A 20,855-nucleotide genomic window follows, 5' to 3' on the forward strand; every position below is an offset into this window, starting at 1 on the left:
CTAATCATCTCCCAGAATTCTGGAAATTCTTTGTCTTCTCATTTCCACAAAGCTGCCTTAGAAGACTAGAAGTATATACTGCTAAGCTTTAGATGCTGTGGTTCTTGGTCAGGGTGTGTATCCTTAGAGAACAGAAGCTGAACCCGGAAGACATCATCCCTGTAAAAATCCACAAAGAGCCTCTCACAGCCTCCAATGGCCGGGAGAACAGAATTAGAATTAGCGGTAAACCCTTTCCCTGGATTGCAAAATAGGAGAGTGAACAAATTAATATGCTGAAAAGAATTTTACCAAAAGAGAAAGACCAGTCTTTTGGGTAAAGATTACACGACCTGGTTTAATTGCTTTTCTTAAGAGATGACATCTTAGGTTGTTTTCACCTTGGTATTCAGGACAGCAAAGTTTGGCCTCAACATCTCACCATATTCTAGTTTGGACTATTTGTCTTCAATCACAAGTTTACAACCTCTGAAGGCGTATTGGGTCAGTGTGAAAAAAAGCACAGAAATGATTCCATGTTTGATTTCTTCAATTCACAAAACCCAGTTGATAGACCTGGGCTGTATTTAATTTTCTCTCCAAAATTGCATCCAGAGGTAGACAAGCCTTTCCTTTATTTTTTTTTTTCAAACTTTTTATTTTATATTGGAGTTTAGTTGATTAACAATGTTGTGATAGTTTCAGATGTACAGCAAAGTGATTCAGTTACTCACTTTCCTGTTTGGGTCATTACAGAATACTGAGCACAGTTCCCTTGCTCTTCTTATCTGCCCTCCCATTGTGTCTGATTTTGTCCTTCTTTTTCCTCCCTCCCCCCATCCCTGCCTTTCAGGAACAGCCTGAAGGGACAACCCTGGTGAAGGAGGAAGGGGACAAAGATGAAAGCAAACAGGAGCCTGAAGTCATCTACGAGACAAACTGCCACTGGGAAGGCTGTTCTCGGGAGTTTGACACCCAGGAGCAGCTGGTGCACGTGAGTGAAGGGGGCCCGGGAACGGGGCTTTACAACTATGTGACCTTTCCTGTGGGGTCAGCTCCCTTGACCCCGCGCTGAGTCAAGTTTCTTAGCTAGCAGCCTGGCAAACTGGAGGGCGCTTTATGACTTTCTGAGAATAAAGGAAACTCTGAGCCATGGTGCTTGACCTGTTCAGTCAGCTAAAGCTTAGTGTAAAATTCAATAAAGTCTTCAATAGAGAGTGTAATGACTCTGATCCCATAAGCGAGAAAACACTATTTTGAGTTAGCGACTTTGATGGTTATTGAGTAATAGTAAGCTGGACATGAATTATTATTAACCTTTTAACCAAGTCTGATTTTAACTGAGACCCAGTAACAATAGGAAAAAAATCATAGAAGTGGGGGAAGTCCTTTTTTTCCCTTCTCTCTTCCTCTCCCCCAACCCTCACCAGCTAAGGAATCTCCCATTATTTTAGGTGGCGGTTGGTATTCTGTGTGATAACTACGTAATGATTTGGAATGAGCCATTAGCACAGTTTCTTGACTTGAAGCCAGTCCTTGCAGGCCTCATAGTTCCCTGAAAAAAGCGATGTGTATTTTAAAATGTGTTTAATGATGTATGTTTTTGAAAACTGCAACATGGTCCCATTGAGAACCTCACCTCCCCTTCCCACACCAGATTCAGAAGTCTTTGCCTCGCTCCCCTACCTGTTATTTCAAATAATGCAGGGTACCCCCATCCCCCCGCATACCTGATTAGCCCTGTTTCCTTGGCCAGTGCTTCATCTTCGTTTGGTACTTTTTCAGGCCAGTGGAGTCTCCCTGGCAAATGGGACCAGGAGTAGCTGAGATGGAAGGGCATTTAGATAATCAGGGATGAAACCATGTCAAAGGATAGGGTTGCATTAAGGCATTAAGGATGGTTTGCTACGTGTAGCCCTTTCATAAGCTTTAAACACGACAGAAAATCTGACAGAGTAGCTTTCCTTTGTGATCTCTCCCACCCCCTGTCACCTACACACACCACACACACACCCACTCCATTCTCTTTGCTTTTAAAGTCACTTTTTATTTTCAGATGATCCATATCTCTTGATAACCCTCCTCCGTTTATTTAAACACTAAGATTATACAATGCCTCACACATCTTGTGTGTTTCGTAGGCTGCATGGGCTTTTGAAGAGAGTCTTCTGCACCCTGGCCCATCCGCTGATACTTCCAACATGCTGCATTTACATTATAGTGTCAAATATGTGGTTTGCCAGGTTTTGGGATCCGTCACATACAGAATGTTTTGAGGCTTTAATATGACATCAGGGTCCCCCCCCCCATTTCTTTATTAATAATGTCTCCTTGTAATAGTATAGGGGCAATTCTAGATTTCTCTGTGCAGCAAAAAATTAGAAAGTCAAATGCTTTTAATTAAGGTATATTTCTAGATTTTTCTGTGAACTTAACTTGATTCTTTCTCTTTAGTTTGATGCAAGTATTATTTTTAAACCAAGTCTGACTTAACAGCCTTTTATTCTTGCTGATTGTTTTAATGGAAACCACAGACACTGTAACACTAAAAAGGAAAAAACAAAGTTTGGAATTTGTCTTTTAATGTGGGGAAATAATCCCAGAGAGGAGAGAATGCCAAGAAGACCCTCAATAATAGAGCGAGTGAGCATCGTACACGAGAAGAACTGTTTGTACAAAATCTGCCATCATAAATGAGATGCTGGCAGTACTGCTTGCCTTTTTTTTTTTAAGTTATCTATTTATTTATTTTTGGCTGTGTTGGGTCTTTGTTGCTATGCATGCAGGCTTTCTCTAGTTGTGGCGAGCGGGAGCTACTCTTCGTTTTGGTATGTGGGCTTCTCAGTGCGGGGGCTTCTCTTGTTGTGGAGCATGGGCTCTAGGCGTACGGGCTTCAGTAGTTGTGGCACGTGGGCTCAGTAGTTGTGGCTCACGGGCCAAGTTGCTCTGTGGCATGTTGGGATCTTCTTGGACCAGGGATCAAACCTGTGTCCTCTGCATTGGCAGGCGGATTCATAGCCACTGTGCCACCAGGGAAGCCCAGTACTGCTTGCCTTTTAAAATGTCCTTCTGAGAGAGGACATAGTCTCATGGTGCCTTTTCTGTAGATAAATCATTGCAGTTTCCAAGGAATGCCGTGATTGTAGTTCAGCTGTTATCAAACGAGGAAGGATATAGGAGCATATTCTAAGTCCACATTTAAAAGGAATCGTGTTCCTCATCAGAGGCCAGTTTTGAGATAACATTTTTTTGGGTTGTGGTAATATCTTCACATTTTCCCTTCCTTATATGTCACATGAAGGCTTTTAAAAGACAGTGGATATTGCATATATTTGTATTTAATCTTAGTGGCAAAAGGTTTTAGGTAGGGATGATGCTTTAATAGAGAGATCTGACTACTTTTAAGGCAAGGCTGCTTAACCTGCTAACTAAGTGGCCACCATGTTGTCTGTTTTACTATAAATACTAAGAAATGAACTACATACACAGTAGGATTTTTTTTATTCCAAATTGGCAGAAAGAAATTCATGTCAGTATTAGAAGAAAACCCAATGTATTATCTTTATGATATTAATTTTGGTCTGAGATAAATTATATAAGTTAACTTAGTTAAGTGAATTAAAAATTTTAACTTACAATAACATAAATAAAGATGCTGGTTTATATTGCTTATCCTCTACCTTTTAACTTGTTATCTGATGCACAGAAATTCCAAATTTGTACATTTAAATTGATTTTACTTTGCATGACAGACATAGAAGTGCTTTCCTACTCACGGTGAATCTGGTAGCTTCAGCAGTGGCCCGGTACATTATTTTTTGTCGACTGAAGGAATAGTTAGTTCAAGTCCACCTAATTACTTGGGTGGCAGATAGAAAAAAGACCAGTGGCAAAACCCACTTTTTTAGGGGCAGAGAGAGGCAGGAACTGTTTGTGTGCCTGTGACTCTCCTTGGAGAGAGGACATTTTGTGAATTAGTTGAATTTTCATGCTGCAGACAACCAAGAGGCAAGGTGTTAAACCATTCTGATGCTCTGCCTTATTTATAGCCATGACCCATTCTTTTTCCCCCTCTTACAGTTAATAGAAAGATTCATGATTCTTCATGGTTGTCTATCTAGTGTCTGACAGTCCCGACTGCCTGCAAAAGCAAGTCACTATCTATAATTGATATCCTCCCGTGGAATAGGGTGCTGGCTGCAATTGAAGGGCTTTGCTGAAAGCTCTTAAATCCTGACAAGTTCTCCCCTTGTTCTGGTTCAGTCGCTGAGCTGCACGGTTGGAATTCCAGAGTCATTTGAACTTGGTGCAGAAGGGAGACATGTGTTTTGCATTAGCAAATCACAGAGTTGAAGAGGAGAATTAGGGACTCGGCCGACTTTGCCCGCCAGGTAGTCTCATTTTCAGTGTAATGCACTCTGTGTTCTCTTGAAAAGATGACCCCACCCCATTACTGTCCGAACAGATGGGCTAAATACTGCCCTTGCCTTCTTTTCTCCTTTATTTCCAGTCCCTATCCGTCTCCCGTGGTTGTTGATTCCAGGTTTGCTGTGGGGTCTTTATCACTGGGATGTTTAATTAATTTCTCTTCCCAGCAGGATAATTATAATTGGGCTTCATGACTCTACAGCTAGTATTAAATTTTGTCATAAATTTACTTCAATGCCCAGAAGCTAAGACGATAGATGTATATTTTTGTTAGCTGGGTTTTTTTGTTGTTGTACTTTGTCCCCTTCTTAGTGTCAGTTAAAATAGGAAGAAGAAAGTAAGAAGGATATAGAGTACAAAAATTAATTTAGAGTACTTTTGATTAATACGGAATTTATTATTGATTTGTCAAGATGCCAGCCCTTTTTCTTCCCTTGACATCTGAAAGCACATATTTTAACATCTCAAAATAGTTGGAAAAGTCCACTCTTCCCCTTCAGTCCTAAATGAATTAGAGTCTCTGTTTTGCTGTCATGCATTATATATTCCAAAATACATGACTCTTACATCTGATTCTGAAAGTCATAGGATATCAGTTTGCCAAGTGTGGTTTCTGTTTTTGCTTTGTTTGGGTTTTTTTGGTTTAGCTTTTTTACTATGTAAAACAACTCAGAATCTGTCTGCTGGCCTGGCTTCTCAGAGAGATGAGAAAGGCTTCCAAACCTTCGTGAGACCCATTTCCCTCTGTATTAATTCTGTCCTGGAAGACAGTTCCAGCTTTGGCTCTTGGATGATTGAAAAATATCCAGTATGCATTGCTTGCAGCCCAAGTTAGTCTCAAGTTCTTTGCTTCCGAGTAGCATTGTGTATATCTCTGAAGTTTTGACAGGCTTTTGAAAAAGAGGAAAAAGGGATATATGTGAAGAACGAAGAACGTGTACCTCGGTGTGGGTCATCACTGCCAGGCGTCTAGTTATGCTTGAAAACATCACTGCCGGGATCCAAAAGAATAAAAATAGTATAATCACCGTAGCTAATACCCATGTGTTCGCTCTATCACTGCAATGCCCTTAACTTCTGTCTCACTGATCCAGCCCTCTCCTTCTGTTTAAGGAATAACACATGTAATATTCTTTCCAAAGATCTTTAAAAGGTCAAATTATTTTTTAAGAGTTTTATTCCCCACCCTGATCTCCAGCAGAATAACCCTGCAGGGAGGGCCTTGTCAATTACACTGTGGGGGCTCTTGTCTCCTGCCTGCGGGGCCAAACCACAGAGAACTGGAGAGGTGTTTATATCAGTCCCCAGCTTCAACTGGGTGGCATGTACTTCACTGTACTCCTTCATTTGTATCTTTTAAGCATGGCGTCAAAAATTCACCTTTTTGTACAGTGATTAGCCACCTACTTGGATTGTAAATTCTTTCATATGCTGCAAATTTTGATCTTTAAAAGCATGCTAACGTTTCCTTTATCAGAAGAACAGAGTTATAATCACCTAGGCTGCCACTTGAACACAAATTCTATATGTCGGCAGCATGAAAATGAAAGGCTTTCTTAATATCATAGAGATTTAGATAGAAAGGAAGCACATCTAATCTGTAAAGAATTGAGGCATCCATAGAAACGCAGGAAAGAGTTAGGATGTGGTGAAGACATTATTTTCATATTAATACCATGTTCCCAAATTTGCATTTTAAATGTTTTCCAGCTAATTTTGATCCCTTTGCTAAAGTTGCATTGTATATCTTTACCTAAGAGAAAATGGAGTTTAATATGTGATGGGGGCCTCAGATAAGAGGCAGAAATTAGTTTTGTGTGCACGTAAAACCTAAAATGAGTGAGTGAAGATTTTGATCTTATTTTCCCTACATGGAGTTGCTAGTTAATTTAGTTACTCTAATTATTTGGAAATAATGCATGGAAAATGTAGATGAGGAACCACCAACTTCAAAGCCATCCCTTGGCAATCATGTCCCAAGGGTCACGTTCTTTTCAAAGTTACTGACTAAATTGCACCTGCAGAAATTGTTTCCATAAAGACACTCAGGAGATTAGACTGAGTGGGGGGCATGGAGGGCTGTGTGGTCCACCAGTGAGAGCCTCCCGGGGCCAGCAGAATTCTGAGTGGCAGCCCCATCTCTGCCCTGACCCTTGGGATGACCTCCCTGGAACCATTTGACCCTTTACAACGTTATTTTCTCACTTATCATACTGTGAAACAGCCGAGAAAATAAGTGCCGTCCCCCAAGTCCAAGGCCAAACAGAGATCACATGCAGCAGGCCTAATGAGAAACAGACAGAGGGTCTCAAAGAGGTTACTCCTATCTTTGTTTTATGTATTTGTGTTGTGCAGGGTGGAGTGGGGGAGGGGCGGGGAGGGGCGGGGAGTGGTGCTGTTGGGTTTTGTGGCCTCTGTGTATCAGCTCTAAGGCTTATTTTATATTCATTCTTGCTGAACTGAGCGTTGCACTTGACTGAAACTGAAGACCCCATTCTCTACCCCCAGTGTAGGTCTGATGGATGGGACTTGGCGGAGGCATTTCACCTCCTCTAACCTTGATTTTAGGAAAAGCAAGGGAAGGGTTCAAAGTGGATAGTCTTTAGGCTGAAGATGGCAGGCAGGTTTCATTTCAGATACCAGCTCATTGGCTGGCAGCCACTTGGGGTGCTGAGCGGCGCTCTCCCCCACTTTCAGCTGGGGAAGCAGGGGGGTCAAGATGTGTAGCCTCCCGTGGATGGGGTTTCAGAGCGAGCAGGTACTCACCATCTGTTTTCCAGAGTCTTCCCCAACTCTGTAGATTAAGTGCCCTCCAGAATAGTTGTGGTTAATTTTTCTAGGGGGTGGTGTATTAATTGCTTGAGCAATTATTAAAATTCGCCCTTTGCTAATGTGCCTTAACCTGTGAATGAAGAACAACAAATCAGTATTTCAAATAAGATATAATGGGTATCAAGTAATATCGTAGTTACTTTCTTAAATTTGTTCAGCCATTTTATACCCCTTGAAATATTTCATCGATACTTTCATCCAAATAACTGGTTCTGCCATTTAGGGAGGATTTATCTATCAAAAGCATTTTGATTGGTTCTGAATGATACTTGAGGTGAGATTCTAGATTCTGCGAATAATTAGTCCCCTGGAATATTGCATATAGACTCAGTTTATACAAGAAAAGATGATGTCACTTTGGGCTGGGCTGGGTACCTCGCTAACGTTTACTTGCCAATAGCAGATCTTGCTGATACCATATATCCTCTTGTTTGTCAGGAAAAGTATGAGCTGACACACAGCAACTCACTAGAAGAGGGCCTGAGCATAGTCTGCATGCCGCCCACTGTCGCACCTTTGCCGTGGGCACATCGCCAGCGTGACGGAGACCAGAGCCTCCCAGAGTGGTCCTTCTCATTGGAAAGGGGAGACAAGGAAACAGAAAAGCATAGCAAACAATGTAAGACAGGACATAATGAAGCCATAATTGTGTAGTTGTGATTCTAGGGGCTCAGAAGAGGAAGAAGTATATGAGGGATATCCAGAAAGGCTTTTGGGAAACGTGGGAAACATGGCTAAGGTCAAAGAAAAACAGACCAAGTATGAAAGTCAACTTTTGAGATATGGTGATGATGGTGGCAATGATGATGATGGTGATGGTGGTGGTGATGATGGTGATGGTGGTGAGGGTGATGAGGGTGGTGATGGTGATAAGGGTGATGATGACGGTGGTGATGGTGGTGATGGTGATAGTGGTGATGGTGATGATGTTGATGGTGATGATTTTGTAAGAAGAAATACCACCCTGTCTGAAAGAAAACTTTGGCTTACCACTTTTCTCCTGCTACAGTACAATGTGCTATGTTTCAAAGCTGACAGACCTGGGTTCAAAGCCCGCATTCCACACTAGCCATGTTACTTTCCTTCTCTGTGAAACAAGAATAATAATAGTATTTATTTCATAAAACAGTTGGGGGAATTAGCTTTAAAATTATACTCAATAAAATGTTAGTGATTCTCCATATAAAAGTGAAAAGTGTAAAGACACTTACCAGCTGCTAAGTGCATACATGTTGCCTATAAAAACATGGTTTAGGCTGGTATTCGGCAGTGTTTACATGTCACCATGAAATGAATAATTGCGTAAAGATTCTGACTAGGCCCCCGGCTCATGAGACCTAGGAGAGAAGGGCTGGAGAAGTCCTTGGGTCCCTTCCTCGAACTCTAGATCCCTCACTGGACTTGATTGTGCTGTGTTTAGATTCAGAGCCTCATCCTGTTATGAGTTGTGCTGACATCCTTCTGAAAGTTTTCCTTAGTGGTTGCCCTAAACTGAGGCTTCTCAGCCTGGGCATATGGGGGCAGAGGGTTTTTTGTCGTGGGGGCTCTCCTCTTCCTTGGAGGACTGTTAGCAGCATTGCTGTCCTCTACCCACTAGGTGCCAGGAGTGCCCCTCCCCCATTGTGGCAACCAAAAATGTCTCCAGACATTTACCAAATGTCCCCTGACAGGGGAGAATTACCCCTAGTTCTTCCCTAATCTTGCCCTTGCAGTCTGGGGAGAAAAAGAACAACAAAAATTAAAAAGTATATTTGTGATTAAAGATAAATTTTCTCCTGCTTAAATGTACTTCAGAATGTTTGGATTAAAAAAGAAAAGATAACTTCATTAAATAGTCTCCAGCAAAAGATGATATATATTTTATATGTATAAAATATATATACACATGTATATGGGCTTCCTAGGTGGTGCAATGGTTAAGAATCTGCCTGCCAATGCAGAGATCACGGGTTCGATCCCAGCTCCAGGAAGATCCCACGTGCCACGGAGCAACTAAGCCCGTGTGCCAAAAAAAAAAAAAAAAAAAAAAAATATATATATATACACATGTATAAAATATATATACACATTCTGTATTACATTTATATATATTATGTGTGCGCATGCACGTGGTGTGTGTGTGTGTGTGTTGTACATAAATTGGCAGAACTTAATTTTAAAACCACATTTGCTAAGGTTAGGCACACTCAGTAGTTCTCAGGAAGTCCCATAACCAGCCAAGCCCTTTTGTCTTGGTGGAGAAATTCCATCAGGTTTTTTTTTTTTGCAAACCGAGGGAAGTCACTCAGACTTCAGCTTCTGAGATCATGGCAAGCAGGGTTGGAGATCAGGCTCCTGCTTTGACATAAAACAGAGCTCCAGGAACAGAAAGCAATTTTCTAGTGCAAGAACTTTTTGAAGATTCAGAGACATTTAGGCTTTCCTAAGATTAGCTAAATACTGCCATAGATGGATTTTTTTTTCATTTCTAGAATGATTAGTGTTGGCAAGAGAAGAGAACTGTGAGTGGCATATCCTCAAAAGACTATGTAAAGGCCAAGTCCTTAAACTTAAGCCCCTCCCTACCCTCAGTTACCAGTGAAACTAGCGTTCATCAGTGAGTGGGGATGTGGAGAGAGCATTGGACGGTATGTTGGATATTTTTTACCCCTACACCTGCCAAAAACAGTTTCTGACTTTGTCACCCTACGACTTCAGTCCTTAGTTTCTCATCAGTGAAGTGGAGATAATAGTATCTATCCTACTTTTTTAAAAAAACTTTTTATTTTATATTGGAGTATAGTTGATTAGCAATGCTGTGTTAATTTCAGGTGTACAGCAAAGTGATTCAGTTATAAATACACATGTATCTACTCTTTTTCAAATTCTTTTCCTTTTGTTCCATGGCCTACTTTCCTCACAGGGTTTTTAGATTTGTTTTTTGTTTGTAAGAATAGAATGGGATCATGTAATGGAAGTGCTTTGTAAACTCTAAAGCATTATTCAAATATAAGGAAGAGTAGAATCCCGAAGTAGCATTAATAAACCTAATTAATTGAAGAATGGAGAGATTAGAGAGACTTTTCATCAGAATAAAAAGAATATATAAGTGTGTTGGTAATTCAGTTGTATCCTCTCACCTCTGTAGGCTGTTAATCTTACCTGCTACAATACATTATCACCACCTAGTGGCTGCTACACAAATTGCAAGCATAGCGTTGAGAAGGAAAAAAGCCTCTTGCACGTCAGATCTATGGACTTGGGTTTGGGGACCTGATACATCTTTTATCCCTTTGAGTAAGGAGAACATACAGGGCAGGATGTTCAGGAAGAGATAGAGGAGGCTATTGGGAGGACGACAGATGTACAGCAGAGCAGTGGGAAGACAAGTAAAGTGAAGATGCAGAAGGACTGTGAGAAAGGTCTTGGGGAGATCAGATTTGAACATGGTCTTGAAAAGGCAAGTGGATTTAAATAGGGAAAGACCATTGCAGGGAGGAGCTGGAGCTTCCATGTGGAAAAGACAGCAGGAAGAAGTTAATGGATTCACAATGTATGGGAAAATTTTATCTATGAGTGACTTATATAAGGCTGGGGTTTTTGACACGTCTTGGGGTCAGAAATATAATTACAAAAGGATTCATTCTGTGCTTTTTGGATTGAAGAGTAATGCAGTTATAATAGAACCAAGTATGTCTGGAAGGCATAGGGTAGTGGGAAGTAAGGTTATGGAGCAGAGAAGCACCATTTCATGGGCAACCTGACTGCTAGATTAGCAGTCTGACATATTCCAGATGGGGTAAGGAGAATTGATGTTTCTGATGAGAAAGCTTGAGCCAGCATGAGCTCTAGAAAGAAGAGAGCTGACATTTGCCAAGCTGTATTAGAAGAGGGCGAGGGTAAGAGTGGGACAGGGCCAGAAGTGAGATTCTGAAGTGGGAATTATTTTAACTTATTTTTTTAAAACTTGGGAGGAGAGTTTGGAAATGTTTCACAGTTATGGTTTTCACAACTAATGTGGACATTGTAGATGTTGTTCAGAGAGTAGTTCGAAGTTACCAGTTGCCAATTGAGCACCTGGGAGGTGGTTCTGCCCATGGAACCCCTGCTCTTATGTGAGTGGTCCAGGCTCATTACTTAAAGCTCCCAAAATCCTATTGTCTCCCTTGAAAGCAGATTGACCAGGGATGTTGGGAGGGTGATCTCTGATGACTTTTGGAAGATGCCTGCTATGGGACTAGTCAAGTTTTTAGAGCCCAGATAGTGATGGTTTTATTGCAGCTAGTATCAGTTTTCTTTCTTCGTTATTTTGTTTTTCTGCTGTGCCTTATTTTCTAGTTATGGATACCTGATCTCAAGTTCTGAAAATGTCTTTCAAGTCAGGAAAAGGAAACTGTGCCAGCCCTCTTCTGTCAGCCTCACAGGTGTTGGGAGTGGGGAGGTCTCTTTACACACCTAGTCCAGCCATGTCTCACCTGCCCCCTCCACTCCACCTTCAGGGACCTCCTGCTTCTTGAGTGTTACCTTCATGTATCAGCACGTGTGATGCGTCCCAAGGAACCAAGCTTTCTCTCCAGGATGAACAGGAGAGCCCTGGCTCAGGAAGAGCAAGTCCTTTCCATAATCTTTTCCTGGAGGTAGTGAAAGTGTTTGCACCTCTCTCTCCTGGACCACTTGGCCAGAGATGGTGCAGTTCCTACCGGCCAGATAAAGCAGTCAAACAAACTGCAAAGAAAACGCAGCCTGTGCCCTTACTCTCCTCATGCTCAGCGGAGATAACTTCGCTGGAGTTTCAGTACTGAGTCATTTGGCTTCTGGCAGGAGCTTTAATTGCTAAAATGCAGATTTTTTTTTTCTTGATCAAGAGAGGATTATTCTTATTATCAGTCCAGAGCATCTTATTTCAAGATGAAAAGCCTTTACGGAATTACAGATGCCAACGTTTGTACAAAGCTTTTCGGCGATTGACAACTCAAAGAGAAAGTATGATTTATTAGCCTATAATGGCTAACCCTGAGCAATGATCTAGGTCCTCCCCATTTGTGAAATTGCTTAATATGAACTGCCTTTTTATGCTACTCAAGCCCCAGGTGACTCAAATAAATGTAGAGTCTCCATTACACGATATGTTATGGGAGAGGGGAAAAGAAAGGGCGGGGGGGGGGGGGGGGAGCAAAAGGAGAGAAGTGGCTTCTAAAATCCATCTTGGTGGTGCCTTTTACAGTAGTTTGGCTGATAAGCTGGCAGAGGAAAGATTAATAACGAGGCTTGTCGCTATCAGTACCTGCTTGTCGATTCTCTGTAACAGGGCTGTCTGTTCAGCATGGAAATTATTGATTAAATAAAAATTGCTATTAGATTGTGATGTGATCCATAATCACAAACAATGGTGGACATTCCTCTTTTAGATCCTCAGCCATGCATCAAGTTGTTTCTTTTTTTCCCTTGCTGTAATTTATATGGCTCTGACACGAGCTCGTTCGGACTAGCCTTTCTGCTTAGAGGCAGGAAAGCACGGGCATGCGCAGTGCAGACTGGCCAGAGGCGGCCGCAGGATGGAAGGACCATTTTGGTCGGGGGCTGTCCAGTTCATCCACTGGGCGACAGCAGGGTTTTTGTTTTTCTGTGTTTTTTTAACTTTTTTTTAAAAATTGTGTTAAAATACACATAACATAAAATTTACCATTTGATCATTATATTTTATTTTTTCTAGTTTTCCTGAGATATAACTGAAGAATAAAATTGTATATGTTTAAAGTCTACAATGTGATAATTTGATACACATATACAATGTGAAATGATTAACACAGTCAAGTTAATTAACACATCCATCACCTCACGTAGTTACCTTTTACTTTCTGTGTGATGAGAATGCTTAACATCTACTATCTCAGAAAATCTCAAGTGTACACTAGGGTATTCCTAGCTGTAGTCACATGCTGTGTATAGATCCTTGACATATTAATCTTACAAATAAAAGTTTGCACCCTTTGACCAGCATCTATTCCTTTTCCCCACCTCCCACTGCAGCCCCTGGCAACCATGATTACACTGTTTCTGTGAGTTTCACTTTATTTTTAATTTTTTCAGATTCCACATATAAATGACGCCATACGGTATTTGTCTTTCTCTGTCTGATCAATTTCACTTAACATAAGCCCTCCAGGTTCATCCATGTTGTCACAAATGGCAGGATTTTTTTTTAATGGCTAAATAATATTCCATTTTTTGAGGAGCTCCTTATTGTTTTCCAAGATGGCTATACAAATTTACATTTCCACCAACACAACGCTTCCCTTTTTCTCATGTCCTCACCAACATTTGTAATCTCTTGCCTTTTTGATAACAGCCTTCCTAACAGGTGTGAGACGATATCTCACTGTGGTTTTGATTTGCTTTTCCCATTTGCATTTCCCATTGCTAAACACCTCTTCATGTGCCTGTTGGCCGTTTGTAGATCATTTGGGAAAATGTCCATTCAGATCTTTTACTCATTTTTAAATTGGATTTTTGGGTTTTTTTGCTGTCGAGTTGGATGACTTCCTTATATATTTTGGATATTCATCCCTTATCAGATATGTGGTTTGCAGATATTTTCACCCATTCTGTAGGTTGCTTTTTCATTTTGTTTGCTTTGCTATGCAGAAGCTTTTTAGTTTGATGTGCTCCCACTTGTTTATTTTTGCTTTTGTTGTCTTTGCTTTTGGTGTCATATCCAAAACAATCATTGCCAAGACCAATGTTAAAGAGCTTTTTCTCTGTGTTTACTTTGAGGAGCTTTACAGTTTGGGATCTTTAATCCATTTCAAGGTTTTTTTTCTCTATTTCTGTGGAAAATACCATTGGAATTTTGATAGGGGTTGAATTGAATCTGTAGATCGCTTTGGGTACTGTGGGTGTTTATCAATATTAATCCCTCCAATCCAAGAACAGACTATCTTTCCATTTATTTGTGTTTTCTGTAACTTTTTTCATCAATATCTTATAGTTTTCAGTGTACAGATCTTTAACTTTCTCCTTTAACCTCTTTTAAATTTATTGCTAGCTATTTTATGGTTTTTGATGCTATTGTAAATGGGATTGCTTTTTAAATTTCTCTTTCAGGTGGTTAATTGTTAGTGTGTAAAATCACAACTGATTTTTGTGTGTTGATTTTGTATCCTGAACCTTTGCTAAACTTGTTTGTTAGTTCTAACAGTTTTGGGCATGAAATCTTAGGGTTTTCTATACATAAAATCATGTCATCTATAAACAGACAATTTTCCTTCATTCCTTCCTATTTCGTTCCTGTTTATTTCTTGTTCTTGCCTAATTTCTCTGGCTAGGACTTTCAGTACCACATTGAGTAGAAGCGGTGAGAGTGGGCATACTCATTTTGACCATTTTAAAGTGTACAGTTCAGCATGTTCACAGTTTTGTGCAGCCATCACCACTGCTTAGGTGCAGAACATTCTCCTCACTCTGAAAGGAAACTATACCCATTAAGTAGTCATTGCTCTTTCTTCTTCCTTCACAGCCCCTGCAAACCACTAATCTGCTTTCTGTCTTTATAGATTATGTGGTTATTCTGAACATGTTGTATAAGTGAAATCATACAATATATGCTCTTTTGCGTCTAGGTTTTTCCACTTAGCAATGTTTTCAAGGTTCATCCACGTGATAGCATGTGTTACCGCATCATTCCTTTTTTTGGCCGAATCATGTTCCGTTGTCTGACTGTCCTACATTTTGTTTATCCTTTTGTCTGTGGAAACAATTTGCATGTTTACCACCTGTTTTTATGAACAGCTATCGTGTTTTTATGAACATTTATTTTTTGTTTCAACATTTATTTTCAAATATTTGGGATGTATTTCTGGGAGTAAGATTGCTGGCTCACATGGTAATTTTATGTTTACTTTATTTGAGAAACTGCCAAACCTTCAGGAGGTTTTAAGCTGTCTTGTACAAGCTCTGTGTTCTCAGGGGGTCTTACCCCCAACCTCATTAGCCCCTTGGTATGACTCGTTATTCTGTACTCCCCACCACCTCCCCTCTGTGCCTGGGCTCTGCCTACCCTCCCTGGGCTGCGGGTTCAAGCTGGCTGTCCGGGTGCTTCTCTAAAGAATGAGTGGTGGCTCTGCCCTCTGTGGGCACATGGGCATCACTCAGCAAATAGGTCCATACATCTACTGTCACCACTTTCCCCCCCAAAGGGGTGGGACTGTTTTGGACAAATGCATAGACTAAATATTCAGAGTGTTAGGTCATGTGGGCTTGAACAAACAAAATAGACTGATAGGTTGATCAAATTTTATTTCTAAATGGTGATTCAGATGATACACCGTTTAGGAGGAATTAACATAGTCTTCTTGCAGTAGCTGGTTTGTGGGTGGGTCCGTAGGTGGATATTAATTTTATTTGTTTTTTTAATATTAATTTTATGATCACTTCTAAATGTAGAATCTTAAAAATGACCTAACCCACTACCTGCTTTTTTCCTTAGCCAAGTATAGTGAGGTCTAGAAAGCGTAAAAACCTTATCTAAGGCCTCTAAACTGGTTATGGAGTGACTTTGCTACCGATTAATTAATTCACTCATATACAAATTCTCTTGTTTTAAATGGTTGCTTGGCGCATGTAATGAAGGCTTGGCCTTTAGACTTCTTAGCTATTAAATGTATGCATTCTACCATTCCCTTCACTCACCTCACCCTTGCCCCCAACACACAGTCCCTCTCTGTCTCTGTCTGTCTGTCTGTCTGTCTCTCCATTTTCCTCTTACTATAACTCTTCATCACAAACATCAGACCCCTTTAATCCAAACAGAGGTGAAAGTCAGACACCCATCTAGCACTGATCATCTTGACTCAAGATAAAACTCATGCCCTCATCCAAAACATGCATTTGTCTCTTGCTTGAGAAAGAATGTGTGTGATTGATTATATTAAACTTAGGGCTGGAAAGAACCCTGGAAGAAGGCAGAACTTTTGGAACTTGAAACCCCAAGCTCTCAGTTAGCACTCTCACCCCACGTGTCTGCTGTTATTTCCTAGTTTTGCTTTAAGCTGTAGCTCTTCACATGGACAGAGGCAAGGATGAGACTTCTCCGGGGTGGAAACAGCCAGTAGGACAGCCCCTTGGTATCAAGGCACAGTACCAGCTATAGAGGTGCTACTCAGACTGTACATCCAAGCTTCCTGATGGGCCTGGATAAAAAGCATGAGGCCCTGGAGGGGAAGCTACTGCAAGAGAGTTGGGGGTCACTCAAGAAAGCCACTCTGACTGAGCAATCGCAACTTGTCTAAGAAAGCCGGCACCAAGTATGCAAAATGTAGATCCCAATGGAATTCTTGGATAATAGTTAGACTTTAAGTCATCCACACAAAAGATGGAAAGAAAGTGCATACGTGGAGACAAGAAAGAGGGGTTGCACAGACATATCTGAGCTGCCTCCAGTCCAGTGGCTGGTGGGGCAGGTTGAGGGTCTCAAAAGGGCTGCTGTGGGATATGGGGAAGGGGAGGCATATTCCTTGGAACTCATGGTTTAGGGGTGACACAGAGCAGGGAAAGCACAACAGCTCACTTCTTAGTTTGCTCTTGCCTTTGTGTTCATTTAACTGAACATGCACTTGGGATCAGGAACTGAGGGTACATCAGTGACTCAGACAAGGCCTGTCCTCTGCGGCTCCCATCCAAAATGGGGGCACAGCAGGAAAAAGAAGAAGAGTGCCTGTCCAGCTGAAATGGAATTAAGCTCACCATTGGCAAAGGGGATCAGAAGCCAGCTGAGTGACAAAATCTCTTGAGCAGATAGATGTATCTGATGCCAGGGGACTGAGGTTCCTTACAATTGGAACCATGAACCAATATCAGAAATTTTGGGGCAGCCATAAAAAAGTGGGTGAGGGGCTGGGAGATTGAAGATGGTGATATCATTCTTCACTTTCAAAGGGGGCAAGAGAATGAACTCTGAAAATGACAGGTGGAGGATGTCAAGTCAATTCTAGAGGAAACTATATTTTTATTGTTAAAAGTTTTTTGTCTTATCACAAGATGAAATAATCACTTGGAATCCCTCAGGATCACCAAGAAAAAACATCACACAGGACCAGGCTGATGTTTTCTTTGGCAATTTTGTCAGACTGGTTGGCCATGAAAATGCCGTAAATATGTGTTGGGACCTCAGCAAAACATTTAATAAGCACCTTTGGCCAAGACAGAGAATGATGGTTGCACTAACCAGCAGTTAGGAGATGTAGTCACTGGGTGGATAAGGAGGCATGGCTGGACGTTGGCCACGGGAGCTGCTTCTGGAAGCGGGCTGCTGGGCTTGCCCCCAGCCCCATTTTGCTTAACAGTTTGATGTTTGTTTCCAGGACAAAGTCATAGAATGCAATTATCATCAGAGTTGTTTATGAGGGACTTTCAGATCCAGTGAATGACTGAATCAAGATCCTCAAAGATCCTGAAAAATCAAAACACTGAAATCACTCCAAGACAATTTAAAATGATGATAATAACGTAGGGCCTTTAATGAACTGTAAATTCACTTTTCATAGACACTGGGATTTGCCGCCAAAACTAGCTCATGGGATTCTCAACTACAGGAATAGAAGCACACTTTATTAGAATCACGCTCAGATTGTTTTGGGAAAATACCACATAGCTCAGCATTACAGTTACTAAAGATATACTGATTGGATCAAGCAAAAATGGATCCAAACGTGCCTTGTTAATAGTGGTTGATAGAACCAGGCAAGAGAGATTTGGGGGTTTCAGGTGGGCAGAGAGATTGGGGGCATGGAAACTGCCTTCAAATATTGGCAGGTGGGTTGCCGTCCTGTGGAAGGTGGATCTGATTTTTCCCCGATGCACGGAAAACATAGGGAAACAGATTTAGATTCAGTATTCAATTTTGACAATAAGAACTGGCCAAAATGCTACCCCAAGAAAGGGAGAGTTCCTGAACTCAATGTTAGGTATTTAAATTGGACACCACTGGGTATGCAGTGTTACAGAGGTCATTCAGAGCTTCCCTGGCTTCTGGGCTGGATGAATTCTTAGTGCCTCTAAAACCTGAGAGAAATTCTTTTATTCTTGTAGCCAGTCATGTGCTGTGTTCAGAGGAGGAATAGGTTGGCATTTGTTCTTAACTAAGAAGAATTAAAGAAATCATCTCAGTTTTAGAACAGTGCTAACAGTACTTTCTCTCTATTTAGTCCAAGCTTCTCCTTTCCTTATTTAAAAGTTTTTTGTTATAAAACATGTTACTAATTACTAAAACGAATTAGATGGACAAAGCATTTGAAAGCTGAACCTCTGAGTTCCTCTGATAACAAACTCGGGATAAGAATTTGGGGAGTTGTCAGGCCAGAGTTCCCTTGTATCCCAGAACTACCTCTGATCTGAAACTTCTTGGATTTTTGGGTTTTTTCTCATTACATTTTAGTATGACTAGTCCTGCTGTGGTTGTTATTTTTGAAATTGGAAATCACTCTTGTGTGCTGTGTACTTTTAGATCGCATCTGTTTTTTTCTTAGATATTTTCAGATAAATGTGTTAGTGCTAAGACCATTGACAGGCAAATATTCAAGTGTGTGTATGTGTGTGTTATGTCATTTAATTATTTTATTTTTATTGGAGTATAGTTGCTTTGCAATGCTATGTTAAGTTCCTACTGTACAGCTAAGTGAATCAGCTGTACGTATACATATATCTCCTCTTCCTTGGATTTCCTTCCCATTTAGATCACCACAGAGCATTGAGTAGAGTTCCCTGTGCTATATAGTCTGTTCTCATTAGTTATCTATTTTATATATAGTAGTGTATGTGCGTCAATCCCAATCTCCTAATCCATCCCTCCCCTCCCATACCCCCATATGTTCGTTCTCTACGTCTGTGTCTCTTTCTGCTTTGCAGATAAGTTCATCTGTATCATTCTTCTGGATTCCACATATATGCATTAATATATGATATTTGTTTTTCTCTTTCTGACAGTTCACTCTGTATGACAGTCTCTGGGTCCATCCACATCTCCACAAATGACCCAATTTTATTCCATTGTATGTGTGTACCACACCTTCTTTATGCATTCCTCTGTTGATGGGCATTTAGGTTGCTTCCATGACCTGGCTATTGTAAATAGTGCTGCAATGAACATTGGGGTGCATGTGTCTTTTTGAATTATGGTGTTCTCCAGGTATATGCCCAGGAGTGGGATTGCTGGGTCATAGGGTAGTTCTATTTTTAGTTTTTAAGGACGCTCCATACTGTTCTCCATAGTGGCTGTACCAATTTACATTCCCACCAACAGCGGAAGAGGATTCCATTTTCTCCACAGCCTCTCCAGCATTTATCGTTTGTAGATAAATCCTTTTTGAATACTAGAGAAGAACTTTTTTTCCTCAAAAAAAAATCTGAATTTCCTCTTGGGTGTGGACTGTGGCTGTGTGTCCTGAGTCTTTTGCAACATGAAAGATACAAAACTTAGCCTGATCGTTTTGGCATCAGGTGCCAAACGAAGTGTTGGCATCCTTTTTTTTCCCCAGACCGCGGTCCTTATCAGAGTAAGACCCAGTCTTGTCTTTGTGTTTATTGCAGACACACAAGAGATTACATAATACGCTTTTAATTTTCTGCTCTTTCTCAGCCTTTCTGTTGTGTGGCAACAAACGGCTCTTGCTGGGTTCTGCTTTTCTCCTTTTTTTTTTCCTTTCCTTTTATTTATTTTTTAAAATCTCCTTCCTGAGCCTCATTATCTTGATGATTCCTTTCACCCCTCCCGGCGTTCTGGGCAGAGCTAACCGCAGTGACCTGCAGTGATGTTGGTTGCTCCACAATAGCTCACCGGACCTTCACTTGCCTCCTTTCTTTGTGAATCGCGAGATAAGGATGACTCCTTCATTTTGAGGGAGTGCCCTGCCCTCAGCCAGGGCTGAGCTCCGAACATCTGGAGGATTCCCATCAGTGTGTTTTTACTCATCAGAAATTCCTGAAAAACCTTAAGAAATTGAGAAATGAGTAAAAAGAACCAAATCGTTCTTTAGCTAAAGTACTAAGAAACTATGAAATGCACTTACCAACCACTGTCTCCGTGGCCTTCCCTTTTACCCCTCAAGTGTCAGTCCAGGAAGCATCAGTCGTGTCTCCCCTGAGGAACTTGGGGGCTATCTGTCTGGTCCACTTGAAGGGATGGATGTTTTCTTTGGAATCGTATGTTCCAAGTTGGGAATAAACCGAACTGACCCTGGCTGCCAAAATCTGGAGGTTCAGCCCCTGTCGGGGCATTTTGGCTTGTCCTCTGATATCTGCAGGACTACAAATGGGGGCTCACATGCTGTGTCGCTCAGTACTCGGCAGCTGTAAGTCAAACTAAGAAACTGGTCAGTAAAATATTGTATGCTTTAACCTGGTCTACAACGGCACCAGAACAACTGGGACGGCCAGGTGTAGGGAGAATGCTGAGTCCTGTGCCAGGATGTGGTGGCCCAGGGGTAACTATCTCCCACCCCGCTTCTCTCCCACCTGTGGCTCTGGAGAGGCATGGAGACTCACACCTGCTGGTTCAGGCCCCATCCCTAACCTCCCAATAGCTAGTCTTTGGTCCAGGGACACACATACTTGGGAAGATGGCCGGACCCCAAGAAGAGTCCTGT

The 20,855-nt window shown here is 41.3% G+C and overlaps 1 protein-coding gene across 3 annotated transcripts in view; it reads left to right on the plus strand.

Moving 5' to 3' along the window:
• The window catches only part of GLI3 (GLI family zinc finger 3), a 289,281-nt gene that overhangs the window by 220,584 nt on the left and 47,842 nt on the right, over positions 1-20,855 (plus strand). For all 3 annotated transcript variants that reach the window (XM_057731922.1, XM_057731920.1, XM_057731923.1), the window contains exon 10: positions 833-973. In XM_057731922.1, coding sequence (XP_057587905.1) covers positions 833-973 — 141 coding nt within the window. The remainder of the gene's footprint in view (positions 1-832; positions 974-20,855) is intronic.

Source organism: Hippopotamus amphibius, chromosome 4, assembly GCF_030028045.1.
Source record: "Hippopotamus amphibius kiboko isolate mHipAmp2 chromosome 4, mHipAmp2.hap2, whole genome shotgun sequence".
NCBI lineage: Eukaryota > Metazoa > Chordata > Mammalia > Artiodactyla > Hippopotamidae > Hippopotamus > Hippopotamus amphibius.